The following is a 14068-nucleotide window of genomic DNA, read 5'->3' as shown; positions in this document are numbered from 1 at the left end:
GAGCAAGGTACTTTACCTAGATTGCTCCAGTAAAAAACCCAACTGTATAAATGGGTAATTGTACATACAAAATAATATGATATAAGTATAATGTGATATCTTGTAACAATTGTAAGTCGCCCTGGATAAGGGCGTCTGCTAAGAAATAAATAATAATATATAGGAGGTATAACTGAACAAAAATAACGTATTCTTCTTCAAAGGATAGCGCCTCCCATATACACTAAACTACAATGCACTAGAATACTAAACCCTGGCATGGAAACTCTCATCCCGGTTGGCTAATGCAGGCCCACATGACCGAAAAATCACTCGTGGCCTCCGATTACCTTGAGATGAAAAAGTGACTCCCTGATCCCAAATCTCAGGACAGTATAGCTTTCCACTATAACCCTAAACTCATGTCACTGTGAATACTATTTCAACACCATCTCACTATACTTTACTAGCACTATGCTGGGTTAGAGTTAAGAGAGAGAGAGGGAGAAAGAGCACATTCAACCATGAAGCATCTGATTCAAGCATTCAAAATCCTAAAAGGTATAGACAATGTCGACCCAGGGGACTTTTTCGACCTGAAAAAAGAAACAAGTACCAGGGGTCACAAATGGAGATTAGATAAAGGGGCATTCAGAACAGAAAATAGGAGGCACTTTTTTACACAGAGAATTGTGAGGATCTGGAACCAACTCCCCAGTAATGTTGTTGAAGCTGACACCCTGGGATCCTACAAGAAGCTGCTTGATGAGATTCTGGGATCAATAAGCTACTAACAACCAAACAAGCGAGATGGGCTGAATGGCCTCCTCTCGTTTGTAAACTTTCTTATGTTCTTCTTGTGTTCTAACAATTTATAACATATCCCAAACTTTTTTCATAAATTGTTTCTTGAAAGTTACTGTGCCATTGTAAGTTTTGCAGGGTTCCGTTGGATGATAATGAAACCGCCGTCTACAAACAGCTAACTCTTAGAAAGAAATAAAAAAAACAGCAAGAAATGATTTTGGGAGTGGTGTTCTTGGCTATGGCGTTATCAGATGAAGTGTTCATTACTGACGGACCGTTTTGTTACAGCTGTAATCATACCCACATGTTCTGTTCAAAGCAGCTATTATTCACATGCATGTCTCATTCCAGAACTATTTTGTGTCCTGCAGATAGTTACCTAGAGCTTTCAGTGTGGTATCACAATAGTCCATTACGATACAGAACCCCATGCTACTGGTCCACTGGAACGCTTATGATTTGTATCACCCTTATTGGAAGACTTCATGAGAAAACCATAGAATTTGATATTGTCTGGAATCCCTATTTCAGCTTTCTAGGTTAGCGAGTTTTGATGCCTTGATCAATCAATTAATAACACCCTCAACACTAGCATTGTTTCATCTCTGGCTTGCAACTTGTTAAATATATTGTTTCGTTTCTGAATCGGTCTGCCTGCCTCTCTCTGATTGGGAGGGTGTGAGTGTTTGATTGGGAGGGTGTGAGGGTGTGATTGGGAGGGTGTGAGGGTGTGATTGGGAGGGTGTGTTTGGGAGGGTGGAGGGTGTGATTGGGAGGGTGTGAGGGTGTGATTGGGAGTGTGTGTTTGGGAGGGTGGAGGGTGTGATTGGGAGGGTGTGTTTGGAAGGGTGGAGGGTGTGATTGGGAGGGTGTGAGGGTGTGATAGGGAGTGTGTGTTTGGGAGGGTGGAGGTTGTGATTGGGAGGGTGTGAGTGTGTGATTGGGAGGGTGTGAGTGTGTGATTGGGACGGTGGGAGGGTGGAGCGTGTGATTGGGAGGGTGGAGTGTGTGACTAGGAGGGTGGAGCGTGTGATTGGCAGGGTGGGGTACATGTTGGGGCATGAGTGCCTTTCTCATCTTTTGTTGATTTGTTTGTTAATATATAATGTAATCAAATACAGTGTTAAATAGAAGAATAATAATACTAATAATACAATAATTCTAATAAATGAGAAGAAGCAGAAGAACAGCTTGCATACAGACTGTACTTCAATAGCAGTGGATCCCACTGCAGGACTCGGATTGGCTCCCTGAGGGTAGGGACTGGACTGGCGTATTCTACAGCAGGAGACAGGAGGGGAGGAGAGACCGACTACAGCTTGTGCATTCATCACATACCAGTGTGGTGTGGTCTGACAGGCAATGCTGTGTGCATTCCTCCCACACGCACACACACACACACGCATGCACACACACACACATTTGTTTAGTGTTGAGGACTATGCACGGACTCCCTGTAGTGTAGATTTTCTATTCTAAACTCTATAGGGGCTCGGATCACAGCAATGAAAGACTAAAGTATATACTTCTTCATTGATAGTTACAGTCTGTATCACACACACACACACACACACACACACACTCAAGCACACACGCAAGCATGCACGCACGCACGCACAGACGCACGCACACAGACACGCACACAGACACACACCCACGCACACAGAGACACGCACGCACGTACACAGACACACGCACAGACATGCACGCATGCACACACAGACGCACGCACACAGACACACACCCACGCACACAGAGACACGCACGCACGTACACAGACACACGCACAGACATGCACGCACGCACGTACACAGACACACGCACAGACATGCACGCATGCACACACAGACACACGCACAGACCACCCCAGTTCAGTGGCGATATAACTTCGCGACGACATTAGCCACAAGTTATTAAGAGTATCAATCTGAGCTACTCAACCCCTCTGCCTTCCACACTGCAGCCCAGCACTCTAATCACTGAGCTCCTCAAACCCACTGCCTTCCACACTGCAGCCCAGCGCTTTCTTTATCTAACCACTGAGCTCCTCAAACCCACTGCCTTCCACACTGCAGCCCAGCGCTTTCTTTATCTAACCACTGAGCTCCTCAAACCCACTGCCTTCCACACTGCAGCCCAGCACTCTAACCACTGAGCTCCTCAAACCCACTGCCTTCCACACTGCAGCCCAGCACTCTAATCACTGAGCTCCTCAAACCCGCTGCCTTCCACACTGCAGCTGAAACCCATCGCTGTGGCAGAAAGAGGCTATTCATGTCTTTGCGGTGAGGGTTTTTATTTTCTTTTTATACTCATATAAAAAGGGCTTGCTTTAATTTTAGTAAACAGTTTCATTGCTGAATAACGCATGGCGGTCATATAAAGCCCCAAATTAGTCCTGGAAAGCGAAGCTGAGAAATTAAAAGCTACAGTGTGTGGAAAACAGCTGCTGAGAGGCAGGCGGCAGCCAGGAGCTGCAGCAGGGGGCTTGTGTTGTATCACATGACACTGGCCTGCCCCTCCCTCTCCCTCTCCCCCTCCCTCTCCATCTCCCTCTATCTCTCACCTCTCCCTCTCCCCCTCCCTCTCTCCATCTCCCTCTCCCTCTATCTTTCCCTCTCCCTCTGTCTCTCCCTCTCCCTCTCCCTCTCCCCCTCCCTCTCCCTCTCCCTCTCCCTCTGTCTCTCCCTCTCACTCTCTCTCTCTCCCTCTCTCCCTCTCTCCCTCCCTCTCCCTCTGTCTCTCCCTCTCCATCTCTCTCTCCCTCTCTCCCTCTCTCCCTCCCTCCCTCTCCCTCTCCCTCTATCTCTCCCTCTCCCTCTCCCCCTCCCTCTCTCCATCTCCCTCTCCCTCTATCTTTCCCTCTCCCTCTATCTCTCCCTCTCCCTCTCCCTCTCTCTCTCCCTCTCTCTCCCTCTCCCTCTGTCTCTCCCTCTCCATCTCTCTCCCTCTCTCCCTCCCTCTCTCCCTCTCCCCCTCTATCTCCCTCTTTCCCTCTCCCTCTCCTCATCTCCCTCTCCCCTTCCCCCTCTCTCTCCCTCCCCCCCCTCTCTCCCTCTCCCCCTTCTCTCTCCCCCTCTCCCTCCTCCTCTCCCTCTCCTCTCTCTCCCTCTCCCTCCCTCCGTCCCCCCTCTCCCTCTTTCTCTCTCCCCCTCCCTCTCTCCCTCTCTCCCTCTCTCTCCCTCTCCCTCTCCCTTTCTGTCTAAGGTTCCCAATAACACTGTATGGCTTTTCCCAGGTTGCAATCACAGACTGCATCATGAGCTGGCAGCACAGTACCAGATAACATGTTTTTAATTGAAAATACGTGTTTATTATAACACGTGTCTCTTTCAAAACTGCACTGAATGTAAAAGCACAAAACAGAAGATATGTGTACTATATTAGCGTCAGAATAGAATAGTGTTAATTACAATGACTTTAAACATTCCACCTCTAACAACATCTACTGTACTTAATGAAAGTGTTTTATTACACTTGCATGTACAAAGCTGGGGTCATGAACTCGTACACAAACAGTAACAGCTCTGCTCTGTTTAGTTTTTCTTCTCTTGTATGCAAACATTATGCCTCGAGTCAATGTGACCCGTGCTGTTTACTCATGCAGTTCTGTATGTGTGCACAAAGGAAAATGCTTTCACCTGGTTGTTTCTGTTCTGTCTGGAAATGGCTGCTGTTGACAGCAGACACGTCTCTAAACAGTCTAGTAGTCAGTAGAGACTCGTTTGCTCTACAAGTTACAGCAGCTTTCTGATAAAGAACTTCAGAAAACAGTGGAAGTTGTTATCACAGCCGAGCTGGACAGAGAGAGTGGGGTGGAACAGGAAGTCTCAGGAATTAAAGATAATTGTGGATCTTCCCCTCTTTCTCTCAGTGTCTAGACAGATGTCCAGGTCTCATGTTATTAAAGGAACGTCCTTCAAATGTCATTTTAATGGCTTTTTTACACTGAGCTCCTCAAACCCACTGCCTTCCACACTGCAGCCCAGCACTCTAACCACTGAGCTACTCAAACCCACTGCCTCCACACTGCAGCCCAGCGCTTTCTTTATCTAACCACTGAGCTCCTCAAACCCACTGCCTTCCACGCTGCAGCCCAGCGCTTTCTTTATCTAACCACTGAGCTCCTCAAACCCACTGCCTTCCACACTGCAGCCCAGCGCTTTCTTTATCTAACCACTGAGCTACTCAAACCCACTGCTTTCCACACTGCAGCCCAGCACTGGGATTAGGGTTAGGGTTAGGGTTAGGGTTAGGGTTTAGGGTTAGGGTTAGGGTTAGGGTTAGGGTTAGGGTTAGCTGTCAGAATGCCTGTGAATGTCATCGGGCCAATAGCCTGGAGGGGGTGTGGCTAACAAAATAATTCCATTTCTCTTCTGCGCTTCCATCTCCTGCACAGGTCACACGAGTGCAGAAAGAGACACATGTATTTTATTGTTTTAAAATATCTGGTGCTACACTGCACTATTATTATTATTATTATTATTATTATTATTATTATTATTATTATTATTATTATTATTATTAATTAGTCGTTTAGCAGACGCTTTTATCCAATGCGACTTAGAGAGACTAGGGGGTGAACTATGCATCAACAACTGCTGCTGCAGAGTCACTTCCAATAGGACCTCGTTTGTTTTACGTCTCATCCGAAGGACAAGGAGCTGAAGTGACTTGCTCAGGGTCCCACACAGAGAGTCCGTGGCTGAGCCGGGTATCAAGCCCCTTCCTTTAACCAACGGACCACCGAACCTCTCTCCCATGACATGGGCTTCACTTCCTAGGTCATTTCACCTCTGAATATCTTTGGGTTCATATTACTGGCTGGAAAGCAAGTTCTCAAACTGTAGCACACGATCATTGTTATTTTAAAGCAGGTTATCTGGTCCTACACTGGGGTAAATAAATCAATGTAAAGAAATCCAGGGACTTCTTTAATGTCAGTAACCAATCAGCTGCTTCCCCTATTGACTGACAGGCTTTGCAGCCAGTAAGATGCTTTGACCCTGAAAACACTGCTGAGGTGAAATGACCTCGGAAGAAAAGCAGACATGTCTCTAAACAGTCTAGTAGTCAGTAGAGACTCGTTTGCTCTACAAGTTACAGCAGGTCTCTGATAAAGAACTTCAGGAAACAGTAGAAGTGGTTATACTGATTACAGTGGATCCTCTTCTGAGGAGACCCTGACCCTGAATCTGCTGGGGTTCAACTGAGGAGACCCTGACCCTGAATCTGCTGGGGTTCATCTGAGGAGACCCTGACCCTGAATCTGCTGAGGTTCAGCTGAGGAGACCCTGACCCTGAATCTGCTGGGGTTCAGCTGAGGAGACCCTGACCCTGAATCTGCTGGGGTTCAGCTGAGGAGACCCTGACCCTGAATCTGCTGGGGTTCATTTGAGGAGACCCTGACCCTGAATCTGCTGGGGTTCAGCTGAGGAGACCCTGACCCTGAATCTGCTGGGGTTCATCTGAGGAGACCCTGACCCTGAATCTGCTGGGGTTCAGCTGAGGAGACCCTGACTCTGAATCTGCTGGGGTTCATCTGAGGAGACCCTGACCCTGAATCTGCTGGGGTTCAGCTGAGGAGACCCTGACCCTGAATCTGCAATTGAAAATATAATTCTGCAAATGAGCATCTTGGAAGGCAGGTGTGGACTTGGTACAGAATGGAAAGAGCTTGCTGGTGTTGTCATGTGATTGTTAGGGGAGTGCACAGGTTCCAGAGGGCCTGCTGGTTTGAGGGATGCACAGACTGGTAGGATGAGATCTCCAGCCACCATGTCACTGGGGTTTTTGTTGGACACAAGGATCAGGTCCAGAATTTCAGGAACGGTTTTGTTTTCCCAACAAAGTTATCAAGCGATGTTATTGAAAAACCATTGTGTCATAATTATAATTAGTACTTCATAAAGAGTACCTCCTGAAGTTTATTGCAAAGAGGGTTTGCATTGATTTCTAGTATCATATAAATAAACCATTTTTTAAAATATTTATTATGAATTTAGTGAGGTTTCTTTTTTTTTTTAGCAGTATTGTGACACAGAGTAAGAAACACATGCCCAGCATAACAGAAGGGTTTGGCGCGGTTAATGTTGTTAATGGCAACAAAAGAGGAAAGAAAATGGACTTCATCTTGGGAAGCTCTTCTGAGCAACTGAATATTATTTTTTTTCTGCAGGCAGTATTTGGCCACACAAGAAATCCACATCAGTTATTCTGCCTATATTAAGCTAAGTGCTGCTGATGAGCTGCCGAGGACAGTAACCACATGAAAGCGAGGAGAAACTTCTTAAAAACGAAAGGCAAAGAGAAGGGGCTCTGCAATGCACCCTGCCTAAACGATAGGGATGTGTTTTCAGTTTGAAAGAATCCTTGAAATACCTGCACAACATGACTCCTTCAAGGGTGCCGTTCTTTTCTTACTACACCACGTGATTCGTAACCAGGAAGCAGAATCAGCTATCAGCTAATCATCTGTAAGCATTCGCTCCCCTCTCCATCCTCCCCTCTCCATCCTCCCCTGCCTGCTCCTTCCCCAGCCCCTCTGTGGTGGAACCTCCATCTCTCCCTGCCTTCCGTTGCCCCCTCAAGACCCCCCTGTTCAAACTGCTCTTGTAGATGTCATGATCTGCCCCTCCTGCTCTGCACTGGACTCGCCTGCCCTCCGCACCACGTTACTGGATCCTCAGCTGATGCACTATCCTTGCACTATTATATTACTAATATGTCATTGTAGATATAACTTCTTGTAATCCTTACTCGCTGCGTCCTAGTTCATATTGTATTTTAGTGGTATTATTTGCACTTACTGTAAACTATACTGTATTTAATTATTAATCTTGCATTGTAACCCTGTGCTGCCTGTACACCTGTAAGTTGCCTTATAAATTTATAATAATACAAATAAGAATAAATCTTCAGCAGATGAAAAGGGGAACAGTGATGATATTGCCAGTGTTAATAAGAAAAGTGCTTGCTTTCCCTAACCACTGGTCTGCTCAAATCCACTGCCTTCCACACTGCAGCCCAGCACTCTCACCACTGAGCTCCTCAAACCCACTGCCTTCCACACTGCAGCCCAGCACTCTAACCACTGAGCTACTCAAACCCACTGCCTTCCACACTGCAGCCCAGCACTCTCACCACTGAGCTCCTCAAACCCACTGCCTTCCACACTGCAGCCCAGCACTCTCACCACTGAGCTACTCAAACCCACTGCCTTCCACACTGCAGCCCAGCACTCTAACCACTGAGCTACTCAAACCCACTGCCTTCCACACTGCAGCCCAGCACTCTCACCACTGAGCTCCTCAAACCCACTGCATTCCACACTGCAGCCCAGCACTCGAACCACTGAGCTACTCAAACCCACTGCCTTCCACACTGCAGCCCAGCACTCTAACCACTGAGCTACTCAAACCCACTGCCTTCCACACTGCAGCCCAGCACTCTAACCACTGAGCTCCTCAAACCCACTGCCTTCCACACTGCAGCCCAGCACTCTAACCACTGAGCTCCTCAAACCCACTGCCTTCCACACTGCAGCCCAGCACTTTCTTTCTTTCTTTCTTTAATTTCTGAGCTACTCAAACCCACTCCCTTCCCTTAACCACCTTTTACATATGGAAAATAAACAAGGTCATTATGAAGCCCTTCTCACAAAGAACAGGAACTGCGGGCACTTCCAAGCGATCAGCACAGCGATATATAAGGCCTCGAGCAGTGGATTGTCAGTAAGCAGTTACATGAGAACTAGCTCCCCAGTAATTGTTGAAGCGGACACCCTGGGATCCTTCAAGAAGCTGCTTGATGAGATTCTGGGATCAATAAGCTACTGACAACCAAATGAGCAAGATGGGCTGAATGACCTCCTCTTGTTTGTAAACATTCTTATGTTCTTACGTTCTTAAGTGTTGCTGAGGGTTCTGAGAGGGAGAGGAGGGGAGGGGAGGGGGGGGGGAGAGAGAGAGAGAGGGAGGGGAGGGAGGGGAGAGAGAGGGGAGAGAGGGAGGGGAGGGGAGGGGAGGGAGGGAGAGAGAGAGGGGGAGGGAGGGGAGGGGAGGGAGGGAGGGGAGAGAGAGGGAGGGGATGGGAGGGGAGGAGAGGGAGGGGAGGAGAGGGGAGGGGCGGGGAGGGGGAGGGGGAGGAGAGGGGAGGGGGCAGGGAGGGGAGGGAGAGGGGAGGGGCGGGGAGGGGGAGAGAGAGAGAGGGAGGGGAGGGAGTGAGAGAGAGAGGGGAGAGAGGGAGGGGAGGGGAGGGGAGGGAGGGAGAGAGAGAGGGGGAGGGAGGGGAGGGGAGGAGAGGGAGGGGAGGAGAGGGGAGGGGCGGGAGGGGGAGGGGGAGGAGAGGGGAGGGGCGGGGAGGGGAGGAGAGGGGAGGGGCGGGGAGGGGAGGAGAGGGAGGGAGAGAGAGAGGGGGGAGGGAGGGGAGGGGAGGGGAGGGGAGGGGAGGGGAGGAGAGGGGAGGGGAGGAGAGGGGAGGGGCGGGGAGGGGGGGGGGAAGTCCTTGATTGCAACAAAGAAATCAAGAACCAGCATGTCCAGTTGTATTGTGGAATGGCAAATGTCCGTGGAGAAAAATACTGAAGTGAAAAAAAATTCAAGCAATTAAAAAACATCCGTTTGTTGTTGTTTGTTGTTGTTTGTTTTTTTTTGCTGTGATAAAGTAAACTCATACTGGTGAAGCTCAGAAAAAGCAAGGTAAAGGTTAGAGTCATCTGTGCCTCTGTGCTCCGATACTGATTAAAATTGGTGGTGCATTTTAATTTAAGATTCGGAACTAGATTTTAACTGATTACATTGGGAAAGAATTGCAATCACAACCTGCGATACTTGGCACACAGGCTTGCCAACCAGCCCCATAATCCCGGGACCTGTCAAGACCGGTCAGGTTTTTAAACTCGCCTCTAAACTCCACATTAATCAATTTTAAATCAACAAATGGAGAGTGTGAATCGTGTGAGCGGCTTCAATCAACGCGTTGAATTGCGATGGCGAGTCTATCGGGAGAGCATCGCAACATGGATTCAAACCGCATTGCTTAAAATTGTATAACTATCGACGTACTAGCAATTCCGTCGCTATAGAGCAGCGTCACTCACCCGCGCTCTTTATCTTTTAACCTTGGGGTTAAGATTCTATTTATTTAATATTTCTTCCTGCTCAGTTTCCTGAAAATCAGCAAACTGTGTAGGTCTGATTGATGGATTCTCACAGGAAGTAAGTCCCGCCCCCGCACAGGTGTGCGCTTTTAGTAGCTAGTTAGCAAAACAATTCAATTCCTTTAAGCAGTTCACACAGTTCACACTTAACGTGCGGTTAGAAAGCTGAGTTGAAAAACCTGACATGTCTTAAAGTGTCCCGGAATTATCGGGCCAGCTGGCAAGCCTCCCGGGACACGTTGCATTATTTTACTTGAGTGTGGCTATACTGTTCATACAACAGCGCATACAGTATCAAACAGTCTCTTAATACATTCAGAAGATGGACTAGTGCGTTTTATACTAATCTGGATATATATACTAAGACTCAGCTGGTCTATATGAAAGAGTGGCGTTATTAAGATCCGCCGCCGCCTTAGATCGTTCACATAGACCCTGTAGCACTGGGTGAAAACGCAGTGTCGTATTAACAATTCACAGGGTTAATTGCTCCCTTCGCCTTGTCATAGTCCCTCCCTTAAGAGGCATTGTGCTCCCATGTGTTGTTGCTGGAATATCATTTGATTTCAATTAGAGGGGATCGTGTTCCCCTGGCGAGCTCCTCTACCCAAATGAACTGAGAGCGTTCACCGTATTGCGAAAAAAATAGATTCTTAGGCACAGCAAAATGTGCCTATCACACCGCAGCCAACAGCAGAGATAAAACGAAGGGTGTTTTCAAAATAAAAAGCTAAAGCCCGCAATGCAAACTGCAGGCATTATATTTCATCCTATTACACGTGTGAAATAGTTTTATGAAAGCGCGGTCGTGTGCTGCTTTAGCCAAACTCCTCAGACACAGACTGACCCGCTGGGGTTGTAATGGCGACACGGGGCACGGCTTTCTTCGAGGCGCTGGGCTTGTTAGTGCGCTCTTTGGTAAATAAATACACAGATGAATATAGAAACAAACAGCCGTGGGTTTGGAGCAGGAGGAATGTGTATTTGATAAATGCGGGGTGTTGACTATGGGGCTCGGCTCGATAATGAAATAGCGCGGGCACCTAAAGGGTTAATTTAACGAGCCGCCGCACGGCAGTATGACGATTATATTCTAACCCGCGCGGCAACCACGAGCTGACAGCTGTGAAATCGGACAGGTATATCCTCTCGCGTTTCTTATTTTTGCACGCTGCGTCTCCTGCACGATGATTGATAACACAAGCATGCATGAAGATGAAAAGGCTGCGCTGTTTTTGTTTTCACTAATGCACGGTGCAAGCCGCGGTCATTGCAGCCTTTACTGTTAACATCGCAGTATTATAACCTGTCCACTGCTCATGTACAGTCCCTGGCTGACTGCAAGAAACGTGTTAAAAGGTAGACGCATCCACATTGCAATGGTGAAGGAAGGTACGTATCCATACTGGTCTGTGCCCTAGCTGTCCCTGGCCCGCATGCACAATCCACTGTAATGAGGTGACAGTAGCGTACCGCTGCAATCATGCAGCATTCAAGAGTGCTGCTGAAATCTCTACACTTCCATATTACTGTACCTTCAAATACAAACTTCATCCAGCGTGTTCGAGATTCTACTCAAAAACTTCTCTTAAACCAGCTCCCGCCTCGTTGTTTCCCTTAAACAATAAAACTAATACTCATAATAACAATACATATAATCAAACAACTGATATACTACTACTATTAATAATAATAATAATAATAATAATAATAATAATAATAATAATAATAATAATAATAATAATACATGCATTCATTCCACGTGCATTATTACAGTAAAATAATTCACTTTATAGCCTACTCGATTAAATGATTCTCGTCTAATTCACGCCGACATGTATAATGTTAATCTATGTATAGTTCCTAATATAGTTCATACGTAAGGATCACTTTAATGGTGGCACGGGTTTGTATACTGGTTTATATTAGCAGACGCCCTTATCCAGGGCGATTTACAATTGTTACAAGATATCACATTATACAGATATCACATTATTTTTACATACAATTCCCCATTTATACAGTTGGGTTTTTACTGGAGCAATCTAGGTAAAGTACCTTGCTCAAGGGTACAGCAGCAGTGTCCCCCACCTGGGATTGAACCCACGACCCTCCGGGCAAGAGTCCAGAGCCCTGACCACTACTCCACACTGCTATATAAACTAATCCGGGATTGTAATAAAAACCAGCAGTAATGCGCATGTAGTTACCACGCGTCACCAGGCTCACTGGCTTGCTTTTCTCGTGACAGCGAAGCTTGTTCAGGAAACACACCTGCGCGCTTTCTAAGACTCGCGTGTCACTCTCACGTAGACTCGCTCCAGCCTGTGAGAAGCGTGACACTCAAGCGACCAGCTACCTGACAGCCGGCCATTCCACCAGCAAACCACATCCTGATGCAACAGGGCTGTCTTAAAAAAAAAAAAAAAAGTTTCTAATGAGGGGAAGCATACATTAGCGTGCTGAATACCGTCAAGCATAAGAACCGCTGAGCTTTTTCAAATAGTTTTTCATTAATAAAATGTATAATTGTTTTGTATTATTATTATTATTATTATTATTATTATTATTATTATTTGTTTATTTAGCAGACGCCTTTATCCAAGGCGACTTACAGAGACTAGGGTGTGTGAACTATGCATCAGCTGCAGAGTCACTTACAACTACGTCTCACCCGAAAGACGGAGCACAAGGAGGTGAAGTGACTTGCTCAGGGTCACACAATGAGTCAGTGGCTGAGGTGGGATTTGAACCGGGGACCTCCTGGTTACAAGCCCTTTTCTTTAACCACTGGACCACACAGCCTCCCTATTATTATTATTATTATTATTATTATTATTATTATTATTATTATTATTATTATTATTATTATTATTATTATTATTATTATTATTAGAGATTACTGTAAAACACATATATTTAAAAAAAATGTTTAACTATGTCATAGAGAGGTTTAAAATGATTTTTTTTTTAACAGAAGGTGTATATTATTTCTTAAAATAAATACATAAATAACACAAATAAAAATCAAAGACAACACACACACACACACACGATATAAGCTTATAAAATAACCTGGCAGGTTATATTAGATATAGAAAGCTGAGAAAGACGGGTTTCTTAAACGGGTTATGTGGCACCGGTATCTCAAACGCTGTTTCATGAGAAGAGTTGTCTCTTCTGATGCGAAACTCGGATTAAAACTAAACGCACCGCTTTTTTTTAAAGGAATTAAAACAGAGAGCTGCCAGATTCTTTCTTTCTTTCTTTCTTTCTGTCTTTCTTTCTTTCTGTCTTTCTGTCTTTCTTTCTTTAGTGAAAGGAAACTTGTTGTCCCCAATCTTTTGAAGCGCATTAAAAAGAGCAGATTATTGATTTACACAACACGTACCATTGTGGTCAGGGAGTTTTGCCAACAGTCTCAGAGACACATTTTTCCCCTTTAAAAAACTTCAGCTTCCAAAAAAAATAAAAAAAAAGCCCAGGCAAGCCTCTGCTTCTGATAAAAGCGGAAGCACAGAAAACCTAGAAGGAAAAAAACGGCCTTTAGTCCAGCAAACAGTTTATTTAAAAAAAGGTCGGATTATCCAAATCGTCTCTTTTTATTTGAAGTGCCCGGCTTGCTGGAAGAGGAACGCGGTCCACTCCTCGCCAGGTCGGCGGTGTCTCCCTTCGTTTTGGGGAAAACACGTCGCGTTGAGGGCGGAGCGGGGTTCAGACCAGCGTCGCGCGGCTTCAGAAAAAGGGGCTCTCGCCTCAACTTCAAATGTAAGTTTCTGCTTTACAAAATTTCGATCGTCTTTCTTTCGTCTTCCTTTCCCACTAACTTTCTCCCTCAAAAATACAGGAGAGGGAGAAAAACAAACAAAAACAATTGGACCTCCGAAGCGAATGACGATGCACGTATTTTTTTTTTTTTTTTAGAAGATTATTGAAGATTAATGTTGGATTAAGAAAAAAAAATAATATACCAAAATAAATAAATTGGGTGTCTGGTCGTATCCGGAGCCGTGGAGCTCGTATGGACAAGCAAGCATGCAGTTTGAATTATTAATAAAAAGGGAGCGAGCTGACCCAGCTATCTGTTGCGAGCTCGTGTTTGTAAAGGGCCTGGGCACCAGC

At 46.0% G+C, this 14068-nt stretch overlaps 1 protein-coding gene across 1 annotated transcript in view; it reads right to left on the bottom strand.

The window, feature by feature from the left end:
- The window catches only part of LOC117966865 (nuclear factor 1 X-type-like), a 145328-nt gene extending 131826 nt beyond the window's left edge, over positions 1–13502 (bottom strand). The window contains exon 1 of the mRNA XM_059008169.1: positions 13338–13502. Within this exon, the coding sequence (XP_058864152.1) occupies positions 13338–13340 (3 nt within the window). The 5' untranslated portion in view covers positions 13341–13502. The remainder of the gene's footprint in view (positions 1–13337) is intronic.
- Between the last annotated feature and the right edge of the window lie 566 nt (positions 13503–14068).

This window comes from Acipenser ruthenus, chromosome 36 (genome assembly GCF_902713425.1).
Source record: "Acipenser ruthenus chromosome 36, fAciRut3.2 maternal haplotype, whole genome shotgun sequence".
NCBI classification, from domain to species: domain Eukaryota; kingdom Metazoa; phylum Chordata; class Actinopteri; order Acipenseriformes; family Acipenseridae; genus Acipenser; species Acipenser ruthenus.
The sequence above is the reverse complement of the archived record's forward strand: the minus strand, read 5'-3'. Positions and strand labels throughout refer to the sequence as shown.